This window comes from Leptodactylus fuscus, chromosome 4, assembly GCF_031893055.1.
Source record: "Leptodactylus fuscus isolate aLepFus1 chromosome 4, aLepFus1.hap2, whole genome shotgun sequence".
NCBI lineage: Eukaryota > Metazoa > Chordata > Amphibia > Anura > Leptodactylidae > Leptodactylus > Leptodactylus fuscus.
This window is the reverse complement of record NC_134268.1, coordinates 219164606-219191933: the sequence shown is the minus strand read 5'-3', so window position 1 is coordinate 219191933 and position 27328 is coordinate 219164606. Positions and strand designations below refer to the sequence as shown.

The following is a 27328-nucleotide window of genomic DNA, read 5'->3' as shown; positions in this document are numbered from 1 at the left end:
TCTGTGTTACTGTCGTACCCCCCCCCCCCCCAACTTTCAAAAGGATAGAACAGAATTTGCGGGGTGCATATAGTTTATTGCAACAAATTTAGCTCCACCCAAGTCTACATTGACTCCGCCCATTTTTCTTTCTGCCCCCACATAGTATAATGCTCTCCTCCAATTGCCCCGCAGTATAAAGTCCCTCTCCTGGCGCCCCATAAGTTTTATATAATATGTCACCCCACTCAAATCACATCCCTGACTATAACCTACCCCTACACCGGCCATTACAGACCCCGCCAGTAGTTCTAAAACATCCATGACCTGACTGACTGCTTGTTACAGATCTACAAGTTATGTAGAATTGATACAAAGTATCTTTTCATTAAATGCCGGCCCAGTGGTGATCAGCTCATGATGGCATCCAAATATTTACCCGCTACATAGTGTTACATGGGGCTCTAAGTGGGTGTATATTGTATGGCCATGCAGTGCCTCCCTTTGCTTTATCCCGGCTCCTAGGGGGTGGATCTAAGTGAGGACCCACCCCCGCTTTAAAGCCTTAATATGAGATATGGAAATAGGTTATTTTTATGGGACGTCTTGTGCTGCCTTATAGTTATCAAGGACTGACAGATGGATGCTACGTGGACCCTATATAAGAATCGTAAGGACCCCAATGAAGACATAACACAGACTTATTATTTAGTTTATTTTGTAATCATTCCTAGAGTTAGAAACATATCCCTCCAGAGTGTTACCTGGTCAATTGCTTAGGAGGTCATGCAGAGTTCCCAAGACCAAAAGCCTCCCTTTGCTCCCTGTCCTGGCTCTTAGAGGGCGGAGCCAAGTGAGGATCCACCCCCGCAGTAATGACCTAACATAACATATAGAAATGGGTTTCATTGATGGGCCCTTTAAAGCCTTGCGCTTCCTTGTAGTTACCACCGGCTCTCACAGATGCTACAGTGACCCGATAACAGATACGGGCCCCAAAGAGGACACACAAGACAGATTTGATTTATCAATTTTTTTATTTTTTCTAGTCATTTCTGCAGTGCAAATCGAGAAATTCTGTAACTAAAAAAAAAAAAATAATTCCATGTTCACAGCATTAAAACTGGACAGAACACACAAAAATAGGCGAAGGAACTGAAATACAATCGAGAGACAAGACATGGATCCGTATAAAGATATTGCCGGAAAAACGGGAGTGAGGTTGGGGGGGTCAGTAATTGTGACGATTTTTGCGTTTTGTTTACCGACTGTCGTAAAACAAGCGACTGAGCGACCAAGGGCTCTTGTACATGTGATGTCCCGTCATTGCCCCTCTGTCCTGAGACCCATCAAATACAACAGATACAAGGGGGCAGGGCAGTGGTCTCCAACCTGTCACTACAACTCCCAGCACGATCGGACACCCTGGAGACCACCGATCTGGGGGCCACGTATTAAAGGGTGCCTTCTATTGTAATGTGTGGTCTAAGAATCCAGCAGTGGAAATAAAGGCAACTATTTTCCTAATATATTTAAGGTGCATTTGTTTAGGATACTGCCCCAATTCTCTGTCCTTATGCCCCATCCCCGATCCATACACACAATTGTATTTGCACATTATCACCACCAGAGGGAGGTCTAACTCTATATGTGAATAGATGCTGTTTACATGTCGCCCTCTGGTGGCAGCAACAAGTAGTCAAATTATTTACTGTTGTGTATGTAGAAGCGGGGGTGAGTGAAAGGGGTAGTTTACTTACAGAAACAGCGCCATACACAGTCTCAGGCCAAGTTGGGTATTGCAGCTCTGCCTGCAATACCAAATACAGCCTGGAGATAAGAGTGGCACTAATCCTTTAATCCTGTCTGCCCCATACACGTATACTGCTGCATTTGATACCAGTAGGCTGCAAAGGAGTCAAATCAGGGGGTCAATGAAATGCTATGAACCCCGAAACTGCTACAGATTAGAAAATGTTTTATTATTACAGCAATATGAGTAACACAAAATAAGGATCATGCCAAAAATAAGACCAAAAAAAAAAATTATATTTATTCCAGTCCTACTCTATTCACCTACTGCTCTACAGGGCAGGCGGTCTAAGATAATCATCGTCCCTTTATATAACGTGTGAGATTCCTTTAAGAAGGGGATGACACCTTCTTAAATAGCGAGTGCACATTTTCTATAAATATTAAACATACAGGCCTTAGTAAATCAGTGCAAAGTATTTCTAAGCCTAAACAGGTGAATTGTAGGTTATTCAATTAGTTGTGGGATCGGCTGAGATGTTAAGATAAGGATCCTCATGGGCGGGGCTACTAAGTCATTATGCTCCACCTCCTCAGATATAACAATGTATCAGTTTAAGCAGAGGTGGCGACATAGTTGAAGACAACTGGTCCCGAAAACCTGACGGCCCAACAAGAGTCAGGATCTCTGTGTGCCGGTTTATTGCACCTATACAATTGAATTTTTTTTTTTTTACAAAAATTATTTATGCAAATTTCTAAAGCGCAAATATCCTGAGCATATTTAATCAGTAGTACGGACAATTCTGTTCCATAAACTCCAGTGATGTCGCTGTAAGCAGCTGAAATGCCCTAGAAATGAGATTTTATTCCAGTTTCTCATCCACAAAAAACATAAAAATTTAGGGCCAAAATATATATATTTTTTTACTTCCATATTGACATATAGTTGCTTGGCCCCCTTGACATGGCCCCTTATTTTGGGAGAACTAAGAAGAGGGTCTCTATTTACAGGCAACACTAATGTCATCTGGTGGACGGAGACTCCCTCTTAGTACACAGAGGTCCTCAGGGGAGGGATCAACTAGAATGGGCAGTCCACAAAAAAGTAATAGACACCGATACTGCACAGGTAATACTAATTGCAGTTATTGCAGTGAGAAACAATTCTTAACTATTTACTTTGAAATGTAACGTACCAAACCAAATTCTTTTACAATATACAGCCCCGCCCCTGAACTGCAAAGGCTAAAAAGGGTGTGGCCTCAACAAGCCCTCCCACGCGGAGCGAGAGAGATTCTCCCCCTTAAAAAAAACATGAAAAAATATGATCTTAAAATAAAGAGGAATGACCGATAATCTCCTTATATCTGGTACTTAAAATCTACTGCAGTTTTTGATTTTTTTGTGTTTTTATTTTACCAGTGGCTTTTATGAATACCCGGAATTTAGAGGTTTTTTTGTATTCTTAGTGGGGGGTTTTCTCCTTCCTTCAAGCTTTTGACTTAAAAAATTGTCATTTTTATATTCCTTGTAAAAGGGTAAAACAGAAATAAAAAAGGTAAAAAAAAAAAAAAAAAAAAAAAGGAGAGGAATCCTTCAAACCAAACCAACCACAGCAATCAGAGGAGCTGCAGAGTCTTCAGCAGGGAAGGTGACGAGGAAAAGTCTTACAAAAGGGATTTCAATCAAAGAAAGGCGCTGGGGTTGGCCCGGGGATCCTTCTGGTTTCTGTATCTGTAAGTCAGCCAAACACCGAGGATCTAAAAAAAATAAAATGTAAAAAAATTGAAAATTTTATCATAAAGCGGTGTTTTCCGGGGCTATGATATCCAATACCAACTAAGCACAGCGCCACACACTGTATATAGGCTGTGCTTGGTATTGCGCACTCAGCCCCATTCACTTGAACGAAAGGCAGCACGGTCACATGACCAGTGGACGTGATGTCACTGGCCTGAGAAGAGGAAGTGGAGCTCAATATCAGAGTCCTGGACCACCCCTTTAAATATAGCGACCATCGGAACATACCACAATGTACCTACCTCAGTAAAGCTGAAGAAGAAGCCGACCCCTCCGACCACTCGCAGCACTTCCTGGGCGTGCTGCTCAATGATGGATCCGCACGTTCTACAATTAGGGGTTGGGTAACAAGACTGCAGGGAAAACAAACCAAAATAAGACAATATGGCCGCCATTAGAATATATTTTACCCAGACTCCATTTTCCTGCAGCTGGCTCAAACATTCAGGACACCGCATAGAAGCAGCAGGGCAATATGTCACCCTATGACCTTCCTTGCAGTTTGCAGGAAGTACGGTGTACACTTACCGCTGCACAAGATTCGTTCTTATCATAGTAGTGAAATCCGCAGCAGTCTAAGCTTTTCTCGATGTCGGCCTTGGCCGTGGCTGTGTGGTTCCACCCGACTTCCAGGAGCTCGTTCTGCACCAGAAACAAGAAATCAATATATTCTTCTAAGGCATAGTCCTCACTATGTGGAGGCTTAAAGGGATTGTCCATTTTATCCTCCGGCTCAAGGTCTCATCTATTAGTAGAGGATATGCTCTGACTTCAGGCAAGACCGAGCCATTACAGTACACAGGGGTTACCCTTAGGTGCGCTGCTATGCTACACATGACCTGTAGAGGGAGCTGAAGGCACAGAAGTACATTGCGTAAAATCTATTGTGTATTATGTGGAGGCCAAAATATGGCGGGACCCTGAAGGATCCTAATGGGGGGGGGGGGGGGGTATAACCATTAGCTTAGGGATTTTTTAATTTAATAAAAAATTGGATTTTAAAATATTTTAATTTTTAAAAAAAATTTAAAAAAAAAATTCTCAAAAGTTTGCACCATGTGATTGAAATTGGGAAGTGAATGGAAAAGCAAAAATTACATATAAATAGAAAAGTAATTTAAAGGATACCGGATGGGATACGGGGGGACGCAGGACGGGGGGGTGGGGGGACACTTACCTGCTGCTGGCTGTTTAATGCCAGAGACGCGCAGGACACAGAGAACTGGACGATAAACACCAGGAAGAGGATGATCATGTACTGCGGGGGCGGGTTAAGGAGGCCGCACACGTATCAGACTGCCGCCTAACTAACAGCCCCCCAAATCACAGACACCGCCATCCCCTGATCTCACCTGCACTCACATCTGGATCTCTCTTGTCAGAGTTTGTTACAATGTATCAGCACAGGTTACATTTATTCAATTATAGAGATTTGTCTAGATTGGATACAATTTTTAGCAATGAACTTTTTGCTGTGCGAGATGTCAGGTCTATACAAGAAGGTTTCTATTCCCTGCCGAGATCTTGATGGATCCATCCCATAGTAAATAGGTCTGCTAAATATATGAAGTCCAGGATTAGAAGAAACAGCCGCTTCTTTCTGAAAACAGCGCCACACCAGCCTAAAGGTTGTGTCTGGTATTGCAACTTGCCATGATTGTCTGCTTTAACCCCTTGCCTAATACGGCAGAGGTCTGTACTTTAAATATGGCACCCGCTCAGGATCACAAGCGTTAACCCTTCAGGTGCATCAGTTACATCTGTTGACAGACGGCGCATGAACGTCGCCATGTTCTTCCTGAGCGCTATCGCCCAGGGCAGCCGTCTGTCTCTATGACAGCTGGGAAGTTACTGAAGGCTTCCAGGTCAGACATTAACACACTATCACAGGCTGCCATACAAAATAATGGACTGTACAATATACCGCAACACTGTCGTACTGCAGTATATTGTACTGGTGATCAGACACCCTGGGGTGCAAGTCTCCTAGTGTGTGTGTGTGGGGGGGGGGGGGGGGGGGTGTCTAAAAAAAACAAAACACACAGCACAGAATATTAAATATAGCCTCTATAAAGAACAACCCAACCCGCAAAAAATAAGCCCTTATACAGCAAAGCGAATGGCAAAATAATAACATTAAAAAAGTGACGTCTTCTGGAAGGTGAGGAGTAAAAAACAAAAAGTAAGCTGTCATGTTCTGACTCCGCAGCCTTCCCCGGGCTCCACGTGGCGCTGTAATAACCCGTCCTGTCTGCATTGTCCCTGCAGCTGCTCCCACTAACCAAACACGGCTATTACATGACAAGGTGACTCAGGGCCACACCTGACGGCCGCACCGCCCGGGGCCAGTTACGACACGCCGCGTGACACACTGTAACCAGTCACTGGTGCTGCAAAGCGTCGCACTGGGAATAAACCCTGCCAGACAATTGTTGTAGAATCTCATTGTGGGATTGTCTGAGCGTGTGACAGTAAAGACAGCGGAATATACCGCCAAACCGCACCGACCGCAGAAGTGACGGAGTCAGGGCTTAGGTCACTAAACAATGGTGATCACTGGGACCCTGATGTCTCTAAGATGAGAAGTCAAGCGGATTTAGTTCAACATCCCCTTTAAGAGGAAGTCATCGCCGTTCTTCCTGCAGTGCTTTTTTTGCTGCGGCCTTACCCTTAAGGAAGATTCTGCACTGAATCCCTGCTGCAGGATTGGTGGGGTGCTAAAACCCCTTTAAGAACACCCCTTTAATTATTGTATAGCTCTGCAGTTTGCTAACAGACTTTAATGTACAATCCATCACACAATTCAAGATCTCTGCTTGCTGTCAGTGAATTGGAATATTCTTATGAATATCCAGAACCTGAAAACTTATAAGAGGGCCAGAGCTTCTCACAGCTGAGGGTTTGTTACAATAGTATCCAGAATAGACAATGCACAGCAGCAGCAGCAGCACCAATCTCTCTGCTACAATGTATCAGTCCGGGGTCCCGCTGTATCTAGACTGATACAAGTGTAACAAACCCTCCGCTGTGACAAGTATTAAGCTGGTACGGTTTCTAGCGTCTCTGGGGGGGGGGGGGAAGCAGAGGAAATGAAATAATGCATTGTAGGTAGAACTGTGGCTCATCCAACTTTTTTACATTCCTGAATGGCACATTTTCCTGTCAAATATTTATTAAAGGGGAAAGTCCAAGTATATGAACTGCTGACAAGTCACATGACCAGGCGAGGAGACGACATCGGCGGAGCCGTGAGCTGAGACGACCACTGATTTCCAGAATAGAAAGGGATCTATAGAGAGATCAAAGCCCTGGAAATCAGTAGGATCGACGGTCACAAATATATTATTAGATTTATTATCATCATTGAAATATTAATAATGATACAATAATTGTGATAATACATATTACTAGTAATCTAATAATACACAGCTATCACTAATAACACTATTCTATCTGCTTGTAGCCACCACTAGATGGCGCTCCCTACTTTCACATGTATGTGTTTCCTATGGCTCTCAGTCCTAGGTGTATGTACTTGGCTCCCCCTGGTGGCGGCTGCAGGTATCTGTTGTTTTGGTTTAGACCCAAGTTCCTGCGTAATCGTGTCCTGGGGAATCACCTGGAACTTTAGGACTTAGGTCGACAACTTGGTGGCAGATCTTCCCAATATACTGACATAGCAGATATGACAGATAATAGCGGTATAAAGTTTACCTGTCTTACGAAACCTGAACATGGCGAAGACTGTACAAAGGATACAAAGAATAGTAACACTTGGTGATGTTTAATGGCTCCAATTAACCCTACGAGGGCAATGAGGAACAGGAGGATCCCGACTGCGACAGCGACTCCGACCACACGGAAACTGGAGATGAGACCGAATCCGATGCCCCAGGCGGCAATGCCGATGAGCAGGAGGCTGACCATCTAGAAGAGAGCAGAAGGCAAAGTTATCCGTCATTTTCTTCTGTTTCTGGGAAAGCTGGGTGATGACAATTTGACCACCTTTAAGTCCTCCATCCAGCTTTTCTAGAGTTCTGCATGGCAAACTTCGTCATGATATTCTAGTTATACACAAATACATCCGACTGTGTACTAAGGAGTCTGGAGAAGGAGAGCGTTCACTGTCTTGCTAGATTTCTGCTTCTGGGAAAGCTGAGTGACAAGGAAATGGCCAGGCAAAAAGTCTAATGATTTGACATAAGAGGCACCCAGCTTTTCTGGAGTCCTGAAATTGACCTTATAATGTCGGGCGATTAAGCAGGGGTTGGCTATGCGTCACTTTGGATTCTAGGAAAGTTCTAAAATTCTACTCAGCTTTCCCAAGTAATGAATAACACACTAGAAATACTTTGGTGATGAGGACGGAGCCTCCACTGAAACTCGCCCATGTCCTGGATGGCCACATACGTGACTCAGAGGTTTCTGTGTAAGGGGATGACATCAGCACCGACTAGATCTAAAGCGTCACTCCGCTAATATACAGAAAATCTCCCCTACAGTCACTCACAGGGAAGGGAAGATAGGGGGCGCTGTGTGGAGGGCACAACCTACAGATGCCCAGGGGCGAACTAGTACCCCTCACCCTACTAACGCTGATCAGGCAGAGCTCTCCTGGAACACTCTGCCTGATCATGGGGCGAAGCGTAGTGTCTATCTGCTCCATCTAGGTCACATTGTAGCATTAACCCTTCCACCATGAATATTAAGACCACCCGGGATCCCAACATCAAACCCTTCCCTGCCTTAGTCCAAGTAGATGGACAAAAACCCCTTTACTGACCCAGCTCACCATTACCACCGGATACCGGAATTATCCCCCTCACTGTCCTAGCCCTCCAGGAATACTGACCCTTACCACTTACAGCCCTAGACCACCAGGGGTGCTGCCACTAATGCCTTTACTGTCATCGTCCACCAGCCTTACAGGTGTTATCTAACCCCCCTGATTCCCAAGACCACCAGGCATACAGACATTGTCCTAGACCACCAGTTTAACCCCATTCATGTCCTAGCCCACCAGGGCCAATAAGTATATAGCTACAGCCCCGCTGACACCAGTAAGGAACTAAAACAAGAAACAAAAAGGTTGTAAAACTTTCCACTGTAAAATCCCTTTGCAAACAATGAAATACCAACACACACTCGGCTCTGCTACATCTTTGAGAAACGTTTCCTCAAAGGAAAAAGTACATTCGTTTCCTGGTCTTGCTCGGAGCCCAGTGATGGATTGATGGGGTAGAGAACACGATGGCCTCGTATCCTCTTCTTCCTACAGACATTTCCAGGGCTTCCTTCCACGACTACAAGCTCTGACTACACAGGGTCGCTCTGCACATAGGTCTGCATAGGAGCTGCAAACACATCACTGCATTATTATGCATAACCGGCTGCAAAAGTATACACACCCTAAATCTGCAGAAATTCTTATCCCGATCTGCATTCTAATGATATATTGCTTTATCCTCTGCTCACACCGCAAGCTTAGATCAAGTACATGACTTGTCACAAACAAGAATCGGTCAGGTTCTCTCTTTGGGTGTGAATGGAGAAAACAAGGACAGAGATCGAAATCAGTGCAAAATACATAAAGGGAAGGATTTACAAGGTTGGTGAACTTTTATGTAAATTTTAGCTGTCAAATATGGCACGCAAGTGGACTTCCCCTTTAAGGCCAGGGTTCCATAAAAGTACAAAACGGTCTTAAAGGGAACCTCACCACAATAGAACATCAGCAGCTCCGTCCAATTCTGCAGGACAATGGACATTTGTGTCAGAACCCGGAATTAGAGCGACAGCGACAATAAAGCAGCTTAATCTCCGGCTTCGCCCACAAAGGTCACCGAGGCCCGATCTGCTGCAACGGCCACATTCCTGATACAGACCGCACCTCAGAGCGAAAATCCCCAAAATAAAAAGATTCAGGTCTCCCTCAGGGGGTTAATGAGATTTAGTCTTTTTTTTTTGTTTGCTTATATCTGTGTCTGGGAAAGCTGGATGTCAACCACTGTCCCCTATCTATAGCGTGTCCTTCAGCTTTCCAATGGCCCTGAAAGGAAAAAAGGATACGCCCCATGACAGATCTAGGGAATATTGCTATTCGGGACTCAAGGAAAGCTGAGTGATTGAGTCTAGTCACCATACGGTACCTACAGATGTGGTCACTCCGCTTTCCAATGTATTGGGGCTAATAGAGAAGCAAGTGAGGCAATGCTGGGTGGAATCGCTATTCTGGAGTATGGGAAAGCTGGGTGACACGCAAGAACGTTATTACATACGCTTCGTGACTCAGCTTTCCAATAGTCCTGAATGTGAAATGACTGAAAGAGCAGGAGGCCATGTATCATTACAAAACTAGGTCAAACGGATATTCAGGACTAGGAAAAGCTGGGTACAATCCCACTTGCCCACTCTCCAGGCATGTCTTGGCTAAATACTCCCCTCTCTTCAGTCCCTTCACCCACCGTAGAGAACATCTTCATTCCTGTACCAGTCTAGGCCTAGGGGCCCAGTTTAGGGGTTTTGGCCTGGGGTCTGTACCAGTCTAGGAGGTCCATACTAGCCTACTGGTTCCAGCCTGGGGCCCATGTCAGTCTAGGGGTTTGGCTTGGGGGTCCATACCAGTCTAGGGGGTCTGTACTGGTTTATTAGGTCCAACCCGATGTCTCTACCGTACCGGTCTAAGTGGTCCTTAGCAGTCTAGGAGTCCTGCCTGGGGTCCATACCGGTCTATATAGGGTATCGGGCAGGGGGTCTATACCAGTCTAGGGGGTCCGTACTAGTTTAGGGGGTCTGTACTGGTTTATTAGGTCCAACCCGATGTCTCTACCGTACCGGTCTAAGGGGTCCTTAGCAGTCTAGGGGTCCTGCCTGGGGTCCATACTGGTCTATATAGGGTATCGGGCTGGGGGTCTATACCAGTCTAGGAGGTCCATACTAGCCTACTGGTTCCAGCCTGGTGCCCATGTCAGTCTAGGGGTTTGGCTTGGGGGGTCCATACAGTCTAGGGGGTCTGTACTGGTTTATTAGGTCCATCCCGATGTCTCTACCGTACCGGTCTAAGTGGTCCTTAGCAGTCTAGGAGTCCTGCCTGGGGTCCATACTGGTCTATATAGGGTATCGGGCAGGGGGTCTATACCAGTCTAGGGGGTCCGTACTAGTTTAGGGGGTCTGTACTGGTTTATTAGGTCCATCCCGATGTCTCTACCGTACCGGTCTAAGTGGTCCTTAGCAGTCTAGGAGTCCTGCCTGGGGTCCATACTGGTCTACATAGGGTATCGGGCAGGGGGTCTATACCAGTCTAGGGGGTCCGTACTAGTTTAGGGGGTCTGTACTGGTTTATTAGGTCCATCCCGATGTCTCTACCGTACCGGTCTAAGTGGTCCTTAGCAGTCTAGGGGTCCTGCCTGGGGTCCATACAGGGTATCGGGCAGGGGGTCTATACCAGTCTACGAGGTCCACACTGGTTTAGGGGCTCAGGCCTGAGGTCCACGTCAGTTTATGAGATCCAAACCAGTCAGGGGGGCTTAGCTTTGGGTGGTATCACTTTAGGGGCCCGGCTTGGGGTCTGTTCTTGTTATGTAATGGAGGGGGTCTGGGTCATATTAGGTCAGGGGCCTACAGTATATAAACCTCATGCCACTTCTTACATGTCTCTATAGTAGTCGGTGAGTCTGGGGTATATGCCCTGGGCTGGGGGTAGTAATGGCCATACGGATATAAAGCTGCCCCAAACCCATGAGTGGCAACACGATTTGTGATTTGGGAGTCTGGGAAAGCTGGGTGATCTTGTCTTTGGGGACTCTGATGCTAAATGAAGAGTGAAGGACCCCGGAGAGACTGAGCATGGGTCCTGGGGTGTGCGGGATCCATGTTCCCAGGCCCGGCGCTCACACAGCGCCCCCTCCATCCACCAAGTGAAATGTGACACGGCTACTTAACCCCTTGTCAAAGCCATTAGTGAGTGGGCGACTGAATCTTTCAGAAGCCGCGACAATGGCTGAACGGTGCAGGCCGTCTCCATGGAAACAAGTGCGTGCGCATCCACACACAGATGATGCCTCAGAGCGGGCGGGCGACGCCAATGCAGTGGGAACAGAGGCGAGAGAATGGAGGACGCAGAAGAGATTCCCCTGTCTGTCCACGACCGGCGCGCGGAGGAAAGAGCTGCAGATAAAGCCGTAAATCTGATCACCCGTAGAGATGGTGTCGCCCATGCGCAACCAGAATGTCATCATAGAGATGTTACTATAGAGATGCCGACCCATTGCAGCCCCCAGACCTCAGGCCATTGCTGACCGCCCTCCGCCTTATGTCTCCGCTTTAGGTTATCGGGAACAGAAGCTGCCGGAACCTTCCAGAAGTGCGGATCATAAATCAGGTCAGGAATGAACATCACACCCTGGAAAAGGAGAAGACGCCACTGTGATGACACCGCAGCCGCCGCAGCAGTCACCATGTTCCTGAGATGTCACCAGCTTCTCATCACACCATGTGGCGGCGTTACAGGACCAGGCGGATTGTTTCCTCCCGGTTATCAGATATCCCGGGCGCTGGTATATTTCCATCTGTCACAGAACAGGAGACCGCGCACCGGCGCCAAGGAGGAAACCCCAAGAATCCAGGAAGGGACGCTCATGATTATTAATGCCACAGCCATACGGGGGCCCGTGCCCACCCGGTACTGACATCGGGGTATATATAATAGTGGTATCAGTGCCCACCCGGTAGTGACAGCTGTATATCAGGGTATATATAATAGTGGTATCAGTGCCCACCTGGTAGTGACAGCCGTATATCAGGGTATATATAATAGTGGTATCAGTGCCCACCTGGTAGTGACAGCCGTATATCAGGGTGTATATAATAGTGGTATCAGTGCCCACCCGGTACTGACATCGGGGTATATATAATAGTGGTATCAGTGCCCACCCGGTAGTGACAGCCGTATATCAGGGTATATATAATAGTGGTATCAGTGCCCACCCGGTAGTGACAGCCGTATATCAGGGTGTATATAATAGTGGTATCAGTGCCCACCCGGTAGTGACAGCCGTATATCAGGGTATATATAATAGTGGTATCAGTGCCCACCCGGTAGTGACAGCCGTATATCAGGGTATATATATATATATATATAATAGTGGTATCAGTGCCCACTCGGTAGTGACAGCCGTATATCAGGGTATATATAATAGTGGTATCAGTGCCCACCTGGTAGTGACAGCCGTATATCAGGGTGTATATAATAGTGGTATCAGTGCCCACCCGGTAGTGACAGCCGTATATCAGGGTGTATATAATAGTGGTATCAGTGCCCACCCGGTAGTGACAGCCGTATATCAGGGTATATATAATAGTGGTATCAGTGCCCACCCGGTAGTGACAGCCGTATATCAGGGTATATATAATAGTGGTATCAGTGCCCACCCAGTAGTGACAGCCGTATATCAGGGTGTATATAATAGTGGTATCAGTGCCCACCCGGTAGTGACAGCCGTATATCAGGGTGTATATAATAGTGGTATCAGTGCCCGCCCGGTAGTGACAGCCGTATATCAGGGTATATATATAATAGTGGTATCAGTGCCCACCCTGTACTGACAGCTGTATATCAGGGTGTATATAATAGTGGTATCAGTGCCCACCTGGTAGTGACAGCCGTATATCAGGGTGTATATAATAGTGGTATCAGTGCCCACTCGGTAGTGACAGCCGTATATCAGGGTGTATATAATAGTGGTATCAGTGCCCACCCGGTAGTGACAGCCGTATATCAGGGTGTATATAATAGTGGTATCAGTGCCCACCTGGTAGTGACAGCCGTATATCAGGGTGTATATAATAGTGGTATCAGTGCCCACCCGGTAGTGACAGCCGTATATCAGGGTATATATAATAGTGGTATCAGTGCCCACCCGGTAGTGACAGCCGTATATCAGGGTATATATAATAGTGGTATCAGTGCCCACCTGGTAGTGACAGCCGTATATCAGGGTGTATATAATAGTGGTATCAGTGCCCACCTGGTAGTGACAGCCGTATATCAGGGTGTATATAATAGTGGTATCAGTGCCCACCCGGTAGTGACAGCCGTATATCAGGGTATATATAATAGTGGTATCAGTGCCCACCCGGTAGTGACAGCCGTATATCAGGGTATATATATAATAGTGGTATCAGTGCCCACCCGGTAGTGACAGCCGTATATCAGGGTGTATATAATAGTGGTATCAGTGCCCACCTGGTAGTGACAGCCGTATATCAGGGTGTATATAATAGTGGTATCAGTGCCCACCTGGTAGTGACAGCCGTATATCAGGGTGTATATAATAGTGGTATCAGTGCCCACCCGGTAGTGACAGCCGTATATCAGGGTGTATATAATAGTGGTATCAGTGCCCACCTGGTAGTGACAGCCGTATATCAGGGTGTATATAATAGTGGTATCAGTGCCCACCTGGTAGTGACAGCCGTATATCAGGGTGTATATAATAGTGGTATCAGTGCCCGCCCTGTAGTGACAGCCGTATATCAGGGTGTATATAATAGTGGTATCAGTGCCCACCCGGTAGTGACAGCCGTATATCAGGGTATATATATAATAGTGGTATCAGTGCCCACTCGGTAGTGACAGCCGTATATCAGGGTGTATATAATAGTGGTATCAGTGCCCACCTGGTAGTGACAGCCGTATATCAGGGTGTATATAATAGTGGTATCAGTGCCCACCTGGTAGTGACAGCCGTATATCAGGGTGTATATAATAGTGGTATCAGTGCCCACCTGGTAGTGACAGCCGTATATCAGGGTGTATATAATAGTGGTATCAGTGCCCACCTGGTAGTGACAGCCGTATATCAGGGTGTATATAATAGTGGTATCAGTGCCCACCCGGTAGTGACAGCCGTATATCAGGGTATATATAATAGTGGTATCAGTGCCCACCCGGTAGTGACAGCCGTATATCAGGGTGTATATAATAGTGGTATCAGTGCCCACCCGGTAGTGACAGCCGTATATCAGGGTGTATATAATAGTGGTATCAGTGCCCACCCGGTAGTGACAGCCGTATATCAGGGTGTATATAATAGTGGTATCAGTGCCCACCTGGTAGTGACAGCCGTATATCAGGGTGTATATAATAGTGGTATCAGTGCCCACCCGGTAGTGACAGCCGTATATCAGGGTGTATATAATAGTGGTATCAGTGCCCACCCGGTAGTGACAGCCGTATATCAGGGTGTATATAATAGTGGTATCAGTGCCCACCCGGTAGTGACAGCCGTATATCAGGGCATATATAATAGTGGTATCAGTGCCCACTCGGTAGTGACAGCCGTATATCAGGGTGTATATAATAGTGGTATCAGTGCCCACCCGGTAGTGACAGCCGTATATCAGGGTATATATATAATAGTGGTATCAGTGCCCACTCGGTAGTGACAGCCGTATATCAGGGTGTATATAATAGTGGTATCAGTGCCCACTCGGTAGTGACAGCCGTATATCAGGGTGTATATAATAGTGGTATCAGTGCCCACCCGGTAGTGACAGCCGTATATCAGGGTGTATATAATAGTGGTATCAGTGCCCACCTGGTAGTGACAGCCGTATATCAGGGTATATACAATAGTGGTATCAGTGCCCACCTGGTAGTGACAGCCGTATATCAGGGTATATATATAATAGTGGTATCAGTGCCCACCCGGTAGTGACAGCCGTATATCAGGGTATATATAATAGTGGTATCAGTGCCCACCCGGTACTGACAGCCGTATATTAGGGTGTATATAATAGTGGTATCAGTGCCCACCTGGTAGTGACAGCCGTATATCAGGGTGTATATAATAGTGGTATCAGTGCCCACCTGGTAGTGACAGCCGTATATCAGGGCATATATAATAGTGGTATCAGTGCCCACCCGGTAGTGACAGCCGTATATCAGGGTGTATATAATAGTGGTATCAGTGCCCACCCGGTAGTGACAGCCGTATATCAGGGTATATACAATAGTGGTATCAGTGCCCACCTGGTAGTGACAGCCGTATATCAGGGTGTATATAATAGTGGTATCAGTGCCCGCCCTGTAGTGACAGCCGTATATCAGAGTGTATATAATAGTGGTATCAGTGCCCACCCGGTAGTGACAGCCGTATATCAGGGTATATATAATAGTGGTATCAGTGCCCACCTGGTAGTGACAGCCGTATATCAGGGCATATATAATAGTGGTATCAGTGCCCACCCGGTAGTGACAGCCGTATATCAGGGTGTATATAATAGTGGTATCAGTGCCCACCTGGTAGTGACAGCCGTATATCAGGGTGTATATAATAGTGGTATCAGTGCCCACCCGGTAGTGACAGCCGTATATCAGGGCGTATATAATAGTGGTATCAGTGCCCACCTGGTAGTGACAGCCGTATATCAGGGTATATATAATAGTGGTATCAGTGCCCACCTGGTAGTGACAGCCGTATATCAGGGCATATATAATAGTGGTATCAGTGCCCACCTGGTAGTGACAGCCGTATATCAGGGTGTATATCTATATGTACCAGCCACATCTAATAACAGTATAAGTGCCCACAGAGTATACAGCAGTTTAGGTTTCCCATTATGTCGCACCATCACAGCACAGACATTACTAGTCGATAGACCGACACTCCTATGACAGCCGCTCCGCTCTGACCTCGGCCCTATGAATCCGTTTTCCTTTCTGACCTTTCTCCATACAGTCAGTGATTTACAACCAGAGACTCAGAACCTGAGTCAGCACAAGACTGACAAGTACAAGGAGATATATATATATATATATATATATATATATATATATATATATATATATATATATATATATATATAGGCCGTCCTGTCAATGTCTGACGTCTCAGGAAAGCTGGGTGACACAATAACAGTACTGCTGCCTCCAGCTTTCCCAGAGCCCTGAATGGAAAATCTAGTCTAGTTAGGTAGATACATCCCATGGGGCTCCCATAGCAATACATTTAGAGGCAGACATGTCCATTCAGTCCATTCAAACCATTAGTCCCATAGTCTGAACCTGAAATACTCTGTGCTGCACTATACATTTCAACAGTTGAATGAAACATCCCACTCCGATTCTGGAATAGTCGAGTAATGGCTTCCAGGTACACACAAGGCTACAGATTCCCGGTAGTTTCTTAGCCGTTGGCTACAGCTAGTCTTATCTCTGCAGAACCGGTTTATAAAGCTACAAATACAAAGTGAGAAAGAAGCAAATGTATTACGGGCAGGTGCAGCCTATAGGACAACGCCACAGAGACACAGGCCCGGGGTCTGCTTATGGGGCCCTATGGACCCGATCAGGTGCTAGAAGCCAAGTGCATGAGCTACTACTGCACCCCCATAGACAGCAGGGGCCGTGCACTTCTAGGAAGCCTGGGTGACTCTGTGACGACATGGCTGCTCTATCTAGGAAGACGTCAGATAACTGCAGAGATCAGCGCCTATTCACACCAGTTCATACACTATACACTACTATAAGGCCAGGACTGGTATGGCAGTAATGTCACCAAACAGGCCAGACCGGGTGGACGACATACCGCAAAAACCCACAGCAGGGTACAGGATTATAGAAGCGGAAAAGTAAAACTTAATTGTAAAGTAAATACCCCCCCCCCTCTAAATCAAACAGTCACAGCCCTGCCACATGTCACCCTGCTGCCTCACAATGACACATATACAGATTATTGCCCCATGACGTGCCAGCACAAAGGTTACCAGGTGTGGCGCTGTATGAGGAGTATAGGAGTCCGGTATATTAACCCCATGGTGCTGTACATTATTATATTAATCCCATGGAGCTGCACATTATTATATTAATCCCATGGAGCTGCACATTATTATATTAATCCCATGGAGCTGCACATTATTATATTAATCCCATGGTGCTGTACATTATTATATTATTCCCATGGTGCTCTGTACATTATTATATTAATCCCATGGTGCTGTACATTATTATATTAATCCCATGGTGCTGTACATTATTATATTAGTTCCATGGTGCTGTACATTATTATATTAATCCCATGGTGCTCTGTACATTATATTAATCCCATGGTGCTGTACATTATTATATTAATCCCATGGTGCTCTCTACATTATTATATTAATCCCATGGTGCTCTGTACATTATTATATTAATCCCATGGTGCTGTACATTATTATATTAATCCCATGGTGCTCTCTACATTATTATATTAATCCCATGGTGCTCTGTACATTATTATATTAATTCCATGGTGCTGTACATTATTATATTAATCCCATGGTGCTCTGTACATTATTATATTAATTCCATGGTGCTCTGTACATTATTATATTAATCCCATGGTGCTGTACATTATTATATTAATCCCATGGTGCTGTACATTATTATATTAATCCCATGGTGCTGTACATTATTATATTAATCCCATGGTGCTCTCTACATTATTATATTAATCCCATGGTGCTCTGTACATTATTATATTAATCCCATGGTGCTCTGTACATTATTATATTAATCCCATGGTGCTGTACATTATTATATTAATCCCATGGTGCTCTCTACATTATTATATTAATCCCATGGTGCTCTATACATTATTATATTAATTCCATGGTGCTGTACATTATTATATTAATCCAATGTGCTCTGTACATTATTATATTAATCCCATGGTGCTGTACATTATTATATTAATCCCATGGTCCTATGTACATTATTATATTAATCCCATGGTGCTCTGTACATTATTATATTAATCCCATGGTGCTCTGTACATTATTATATTAATCCCATGGTGCTGTACATTATATATTAATCCCATGGTGCTCTGTACATTATTATATTAATTCCATGGTGCTGTACATTATTATATTTATCCCACTGTGATGTACATTATTATATTAATTCCATGGAGCTGTACATTATTATATTAATCCCATGGTGCTGTACATTATTATATTAATCCCATGGTGCTCTGTACATTATTATATTAATCCCATGGTGCTCTGTACATTATTATATTAATCCCATGGTGCTGTACATTATTATATTAATCCCATGGTGCTCTGTACATTATTATATTAATCCCATGGTGCTCTGTACATTATTATATTAATCCCATGGTGCTCTGTACATTATTATATTACTAGCTGGTACCCGCGACTTCGTCTGCGGTGATTGTAGCAGTGGGTATATACAGGCGCGGGTAAGGTTTTCGTACTGTGTATAAGGTATGGGATATGAAATGTAAGTTTGTATCTTGTTTTTGCTGTAATTCATACGTGAGACTTTTGTGTTGCAGTTACTTTGTATTTGAGCTGCTATATATACGGTGTTGTGAGAAACTGTACATAGTGACTTTGGGACAGAAGTATTTGAAGTTAACCCTTTCCCGCCGATGGCATTTTGTGATTTTCGTTTTTGACTCCCCTCCTTCTAAACCCCATAACTTTTTTATTTCTCCGCTCCCAGAGCCATATGAGGTCTTAATTTTTCCTGGGACAAATTTTTCTTCATGATGCCACCATTATTTATTCTATATAATGTACTGGGAAGCAGGGAAAAAATTCAGAATGGGGTGGATTTGAAGAAAAAATGCATTTCTGCGACTTTCTTACGGGCTTTGGTTTTACGGCGTTCACTGTGCAACCAAAATGACATGTCCCCTGTATTCTGTGTTTCGTTACGATTCCGGGGAGACCAAATTTATATGGTTTTATTTACATTTTGACCCCTTAAAAAAAATCCAAAACTGTGTTAAAAAATTATTTTTTGAAAACGCGCCATATTCCGACAGCCGTAACTTTTTTATACTTGCGTGTACGGGGATGTATAGGGCGTCTTTTTTTGCGGGAGCGGGTGTACTTTGTAGTTCTACCAGTTTTGGGAAATGTTATTGCTTTGATCACTTTTTATTCAAATTTTTAGCAGAATCAAAACAGTGAAAAAACGGCAGTTTGGCACTTTTGACCATTTTTCCCGCTACGGCGTTTACCGAACAGGAAAAATATTTGTATAGCTTTATAGAGCGGGTGATTTAGGACGCGCGGATACCTAACATGTATGTATTTCACAGTTTTTAACTACTTTTATGTGTGTTCTAGGGAAAGGGGGGTGATTTGAATTTTGAATCCTTTTTATTTATTTTTTGTATATTTTTTTTTTTACTTTTTTTAAAACTTTTTTTTTTGCATTTATTAGACCGCCTAGGGGTATTGACATGGGTGGGTGGTTTCGCGGATTGTCAGAGTAGTGGGGGCAAACATGGCTGCTCCGGAGCGTTAAAGAGCGCCTCGTAGAGAATCGTTAAGGTGAGGGGCAAAGTGGTAAAGTATATGTATATGAGATTGTGTGGGGTTAGGGGCGAGGCTGTAGAGGGCAATAGGAATTTTGTGGCTTGCTATGGTCCAAAGTGTGTGAGTGCAGAGATGGTGGTGTCAGTTTGGGTTTTGTGGGGGTCCTGGCACAAACATATGTGCGCTATTGTGACGAAAAGTAGCCTATTGTTTAATCGAGTGTATTAACTATGTTTGTGGAAAATTTCAGCCAAATTGGTGGAGCGGTTTTTGCGTGATTGACCGCCAAACATCCGAACATCCAAAGGGTCCTGGGAAAAACGTATGTGCGCTATTGTGACGAAAAGTAGCCTATTGCGCAATCGAGTGTAGGGACCATGTTTGTGGAAAATTTCAGCCAAATCGGGGTCCAAAGTGTGTGAGATTGCAGAGATAGTGGTGTGAGTTTGGGTTTTGTGGGGGTCCTGGGAAAAACGTATGTGCGATATTGTGACAAAAAGTAGCCTATTGTTTAATCGGGTGTATTAACTATGTTTGTGGAAAATTTCAGCCAAATCGGTGGAGCGGTTTTTCCGTGATTGAGGAACAAACATCCGAACATGCAAACATCCAAACACACAAACCCACAAACTCACAAACTTTCACATTTATAATATTAATAGGATTCCCATGGTGCTCTGTACATTATTATATTAATCCCATGGTGCTCTGTACATTATTATATTAATCCCATGGTGCTCTGTACATTATTATATTAATCCCATGGTGCTCTGTACATTATTATATTAATCCCATGGTGCTCTGTACATTATTATATTAATCCCATGGTGCTCTGTACATTATTATATTAATCCCATGGTGCTCTGTACATTATTATATTAATCCCATGGTGCTCTGTACATTATTATATTAATCCCATGGTGCTCTGTACATTATTATATTAATCCCATGGTGCTCTGTACATTATTATATTAATCCCATGGTGCTCTATACATTATTATATTAATCCCATGGTGCTCTGTACATTATTATATTAATCCCATGGTGCTCTGTACATTATTATATTAATCCCATGGTGCTCTGTACATTATTATATTAATCCCATGGTGCTCTGTACATTATTATATTAATCCCATGGTGCTCTATACATTATTATATTAATCCCATGGTGCTCTGTACATTATTATATTACTCCCATGGTGCTGTATATTTGGGGGTTTACATACAGTACACAGAATATACAGATATAATGTCCATGGAGAGGGGTGTTGCAGTAATCTAGGCAGGAGACTAGGAGGGCCTGGACGAGCATTTTAGCAGTTTCCGGGGTGAGGAAGGAGCAGATTCGATGGATGTTCTTGAGTTGGAGGCGGCAGGAGGTGCTGAGGGTTTGTGTGTGTGATTCCAAGGATTGGTCAGAGTCCAAGAGAACAGATCCATGGGACAGGGGTAAGTGCGGTTCCATTAACTTTGATGGATGGGTCAGGTAGAGGGGCTGTACGAGGTGGGGCGAATTGATAAGCGCTACACAGTATGTGCCCCTAATGGTGCCAGGTCAATGCCACGTCCATACGGCTGCCTGGATAATAGTGCTATATGGCTGTAATACCCCACAGTGGCGGCCGGTGCAGTGTAGTTGTGTCAGAAGGAACCGCCCAACACTCGTACACCGGTTGTAGAGATACATGACATTACAACACCCCATAGCACAGCGTTGGCACAAGGCGCCGGGTGTCATTCGTGCCTGCTCCGTACACAGCTCTCTGGTATGTTGTGACGCCATAGACTGCTTTCTGGGATGGTATGAACCGGACAGAAACGTCACATGGCCGGACCCCCAAACTCCGAGAGGGCACAAAAACTCCCCCTTAATGCCACAGCCATTGTGAAGTCATACCGCGGGACGTGCCGCCATAACTCTCCCTGTGGTACACTGAGACACAACCAACGTTCCGCCTCTCTCCTTGTACCAACAATGACCATAATGGGGGGAACTTACTGACATGAGCTGGGCAGTTCTCCGATGCAAAAGTGGTTGCGTTTTTGGTCTATGCCCAATTGTGCCAAAATATGAGCCAAACACTCCATTTACAGAATGGCCGCCACTTTGTAGGATGAGCACAAGGCGGATCGGGGGAACCTCGGCCGGTTACTTAAGCATCATTTACTCGGGGGTTAATGATAATATATTGTGATACCCCCACCACCTCCATATACCTATGCTATACTGTGCTGCCCCCACCACCTCCATATACCTATGCTATACTGTGCTGCCCCCACCACCTCCATATACCTATGCTATACTGTGCTGCCCCCACCACCTCCATATACCTATGCTATACTGTGCTGCCCCCACCACCTCCATACACCTATGCTACACTGTGCTGCCCCCACCACCTCCATACACCTATGCTATACTGTGCTGCCCCCACCACTTCCATATACCTATGCTATACTGTGCTGCCCCCACCACTTCTATATACCTATGCTATACTGTGCTGCCCCCACCACCTCCATATACCTATTCTATACTGTGCTGCCCCCACCACCTCCATATACCTATGCTATACTGTGCTGCCCCCACCACCTCCATACACCTATGCTATACTGTGCTGCCCTCACCACCTCCATATACCTATGCTATACTGTGCTGCCCCCACCACTTCCATATACCTATGCTACACTGTGCTACCCCCACCACCTCCATACACCTATGCTATACTATGCTGCCCCCACCACTTCCATATACCTATGCTACACTGTGCTACCCCCACCACCTCCATACACCTATGCTATACTGTGCTGCCCCCACCACTTCCATACACCTATGCTACACTGTGCTGCCCCCACCACTTCTATATACCTATGCTACACTGTGCTGCCCCCACCACCTCCATATACCTATGCTATACTGTGCTGCCCCCACCACCTCCATATACCTATGCTATACTGTGCTGCCCCCACCACCTCCATATACCTATGCTATACTGTGCTGCCCCCACCACCTCCATACACCTATGCTATACTGTGCTGCCCCCACCACCTCCATATACCTATGCTATACTGTGCTGCCCCCACCACCTCCATATACCTATGCTATACTGTGCTGCCCCCACCACCTCCATATACCTATGCTATACTGTGCTGCCCCCACCACCTCCATATACCTATGCTATACTGTGCTGCCCCCACCACCTCCATATACCTATGCTATACTGTGCTGCCCCCACCACCTCCATATACCTATGCTATACTGTGCTGCCCCCACCACCTCCATATACCTATGCTATACTGTGCTGCCCCCACCACCTCCATACACCTATGCTATACTATGCTGCCCCCACCACCTCCATACACCTATGCTATACTGTGCTGCCCCCACCACCTCCATATACCTATGCTATACTGTGCTGCCCCCACCACCTCCATATACCTATGCTATACTGTGCTGCCCCCACCACTTCTATATACCTATGCTATACTGTGCTGCCCCCACCACCTCCATATACCTATGCTATACTGTGCTGCCCCCACCACCTCCATATACCTATGCTATACTGTGCTGCCCCCACCACTTCCATATACCTATGCTACACTGTGCTGCCCCCACCACCTCCATATACCTATGCTATACTGTGCTGCCCCCACCACCTCCATATACCTATGCTATACTGTGCTGCCCCACCACCTCCATATACCTATGCTATACTGTGCTGCCCCCCACCACCTCCATATACCTATGCTATACTGTGCTGCCCCCACCACCTCCATATACCTATGCTATACTGTGCTGCCCCACCACCTCCATATACCTATGCTATACTGTGCTGCCCCCACCACCTCCATATACCTATGCTATACTGTGCTGCCCCCACCACCTCCATATACCTATGCTATACTGTGCTGCCCCCACCACCTCCATACACCTATGCTATACTGTGCTGCCCCCACCACCTCCATATACCTATGCTATACTGTGCTGCCCCCACCACTTCTATATACCTATGCTATACTGTGCTGCCCCCACCACCTCCATACACCTATGCTATACTGTGCTGCCCCCACCACCTCCATATACCTATGCTATACTGTGCTGCCCCCACCACCTCCATATACCTATGCTACACTGTGCTGCCCCCACCACCTCCATATACCTATGCTATACTGTGCTGCCCCCACCACTTCCATATACCTATGCTACACTGTGCTACCCCCACCACCTCCATACACCTATACTATACTGTGCTGCCCCCACCACCTCCATATACCTATGCTATACTGTGCTGCCCCCACCACTTCCATATACCTATGCTATACTGTGCTGCCCCCACCACTTCCATATACCTATGCTACACTGTGCTACCCCCACCACCTCCATACACCTATGCTATACTGTGCTGCCCCCACCACCTCCATATACCTATGCTATACTGTGCTGCCCCCACCACCCCCATATACCTATGCTATACTGTGCTGCCCCCACCACCTCCATACACCTATGCTATACTGTGCTGCCCCCACCACCTCCATATACCTATGCTATACTGTGCTGCCCCCACCACCCCCATATACCTATGCTATACTGTCCTGCCCCCACCACTTCCATACAGCTGTATAAATAATAGTGCTATACTGTGCTGCCCCCACCATACACTGCCATAATAATATACCAAACCACAGTAAGTGGAAGTGCCGCACAGTTGATAGATAAATACCGCCAAAAAACAACGCCAAACCTAAAGTAACCCAATGGCATACAAGGTAGGACAGACTATAAATAATGCTGTAATAGCAGCCGTCTGCTTGTTGATGGTTTCCAGGCACCAATAGATTTTATTACACTACTACTCCAGCTCTCGGCTTTCTCTTGTCATGTGAAAACTGGAGCAGGAGGCGAAGGAGACCTGAGAGGAGGAGGAGGAGAGGCCGCTGTGCTGAATTATTCAGGTGTAACACAAGCCATCCTGCTACATCCCAGCCCATACCAGGCCAAGAGCCCGAAATCACAGGAGAGGGAGGGGTGATGGCCGAAAGTGAACCAGACTGAACAGACCCCAGTAAAGCCAAATTATAGGGGGGGATATGAATATAAATCATATTATGTGCAGAGGTGATGCCGACTCCGCGGGGTCCTAGAATGAGAGCTTTACATGGCCCCTCCATGCTGACTGTTCTCCATATGTACAGCCTGTGTGTATGGGTCAGAAACATGAGACCTACTGTATAGAGGGCCATGTATGTGTATATCATGGCAGGTGTATATATTATAGGCACCTATGTATATAATGGCAGGTATAGATATTATAGGCACCTATGTTCGTATGCATGCATAGACATTATAAGGAGCTATATATGTGTATATAATGGCAGGTGTAGGTATTATAGGCACCTATGTATATGTATATAATGGCAGGTATAGATAGTATAGGCCATAGTCTCACATATATGATAGCCGGAACATATAACGCATCGGATAACCCAAGAGCTTGAATATTTCCCGCACAGACGCGTCAGACGGAGAATACTTATGCTGTATCTCGTGCCATAATGGACAACGTATATCCCCTATAGAGGACACTGTTCGCACATCTCAGGCCCCAGTCGCATTTTTATCTCACACCCACTGTTTAAAAACTACAAAAGTGAATTTGTTTCCCAAAATCCTGCCACCATAGGCCAACCCTGGTACTGCAGCTAGGTCTGACCTCAAGAATGCCAAGAGCCATGTGCACAAAGCCTGGAGGTCAACACATGGGGTCCCTATGGTTCTGTTTTATCAACCCATAGGCACGCCGCGTGCCGCCATATGGTGCCTGCATAGACGCAATGCTCCTAGAACACCGCGTGTAATGGAAACAGAATGAAGGTAGAAGGATATAAAGCGTGGATCTGTAACATGCCTGTGTGTACAAGGCCTTAAGGACAGCGATACAAATCTACCAGAGTGCTCCATGGACGCCTAAACATATCAATAAATGAAACCGCAACGTGAAAGATACAATGTGTCGAAACGTATCCAATAACAAGAATAGAAACCGATCCAATAATGACAATACAATAGAAATGTATCCAGTGATCCCAATATGTCACATGTGTAGAGCAAGGTGACAGTGCAGAGTATATAAGCTATATACACCCCACACTACATATATACAGTGTATATGAGCAGCAGCAGCAGCTCCTGGATCATGGCAGACGCCTCATCTCCCACAGCAGAGCTCTGCTCATCTAAAAATACCAGCCTGGTAAGAATATCCTGTTTATCAAGCAGGATATTGATCTGCCTCCTTCTTCTGATGCAACCCAATCCAGGCAGGCAGCACAGGGCAGCAGGCAGGCAGCACAAGGCAGGCAGGCAATACAGGGCAGCAGGCAGGCAGCACAGGGCAGGTAACACAGGGCAGCAGGCAGGCAATACAGGGCAGCAGGCAGCACAGGGAAGGTAACACAGGGCAGCAGGCAGGCAATACAGGGCAGGTAACACAGGGCAGCAGGCAGGCAATACAGGGCAGCAGGCAGGCAGCACAGGGCAGCAGGCAGGCAGCACAAGGCAGGCAGGCAATACAGGGCAGCAGGCAGGCAGCACAGGGCAGGTAACACAGGGCAGCAGGCAGGCAATACAGGGCAGCAGGCAGCACAGGGAAGGTAACACAGGGCAGCAGGCAGGCAATACAGGGCAGGTAACACAGGGCAGCAGGCAGGCAATACAGGGCAGCAGGCAGGCAGCACAAGGCAGGCAGCACAGGGCAGGTAACACAGGGCAGCAGGCAGCACAGGGAAGGTAACACAGGGCAGCACAAGGCAGGTAATACAGGGCAGCAGGCAGCACAAGGCAGGCAGCACAATGCAGGTAATACAGGGCAGCAGGCAGCACAATGCAGGTAATACAGGGCAGCAGGCAGCACAATGCAGGTAATACAGGGCAGCAGGCAGCACAATGCAGGTAATACAGGGCAGCAGGCAGCACAATGCAGGTAATACAGGGCAGCAGGCAGGCAGCACAAGGCAGCAAAGGGCAGGCAGGCAATACAGGGCTGGAACTTTCCCCCAGCAGCTGATGAATGGGGGCAGGTGCAGAGCAGGACTATGCTGACCAACCCCCCCTTATCTGACCAGTAGGGGGTGGACCCCAATACTTACAATGTACAGCAGGTTGAGGACACACAAGGAGTTCTTGGAGCAGGTGAAGCCTCCACACACCATCTTGGCTGCTTGCAAGTTTCAGGCTCCCCGGGTGCTGATGTCCTGGGCCAGGCAGGGGGCTGAGGGGCTGAGGAGCTGTGGGATGCGACAGCTGTGACCAATGTCTCCCCACCTCTTGTCTTAGGTGGAGAATAAAGGAGGAGGGAGGTTCTTTCTTACATATAGACCTATTATAATAGCAGGCTGTGGTGGGGGCGCCCTCTGCTGGGCGACTCAGGACCTGCAGCCTGTGCTGATAATGACTTGTTACAATGTA

General features: G+C 46.1%; 1 protein-coding gene across 1 annotated transcript; it reads right to left on the bottom strand.

The window, feature by feature from the left end:
- Positions 1-1028: 1028 nt before the first annotated feature.
- Positions 1029-27190, bottom strand: TSPAN13 (tetraspanin 13). The gene is made up of 6 exons (XM_075271823.1): positions 27010-27190; positions 7294-7461; positions 4712-4792; positions 4063-4176; positions 3777-3887; positions 1029-3494 (listed from the first exon to the last, which is right to left on the bottom strand). The coding sequence occupies exons 1-6, from the start codon at positions 27070-27072 to the stop codon at positions 3420-3422; spliced, it is 612 nt and encodes a 203-aa protein (XP_075127924.1). The 5' UTR covers positions 27073-27190; the 3' UTR covers positions 1029-3419.
- Positions 27191-27328: the final 138 nt, after the last annotated feature.

What these genes read in the sequence shown, in the direction of transcription:
- TSPAN13 (XM_075271823.1), bottom strand. Translation starts at nt 27,072, where the DNA reads ATGGTGTGTGGAGGCTTCACCTGCTCCAAGAACTCCTTGTGTGTCCTC. An exon ending in TCCTCAACCTGCTGTACATT is followed by an intron (nt 7,462 to 27,009) that starts GTAAGTATTGGG and finishes GCTCTCTTCTAG; the next exon opens with ATGGTCAGCCTCCTGCTCAT. An exon ending in AGAACGAATCTTGTGCAGCG is followed by an intron (nt 3,888 to 4,062) that starts GTAAGTGTACAC and finishes TTTTCCCTGCAG; the next exon opens with TCTTGTTACCCAACCCCTAA.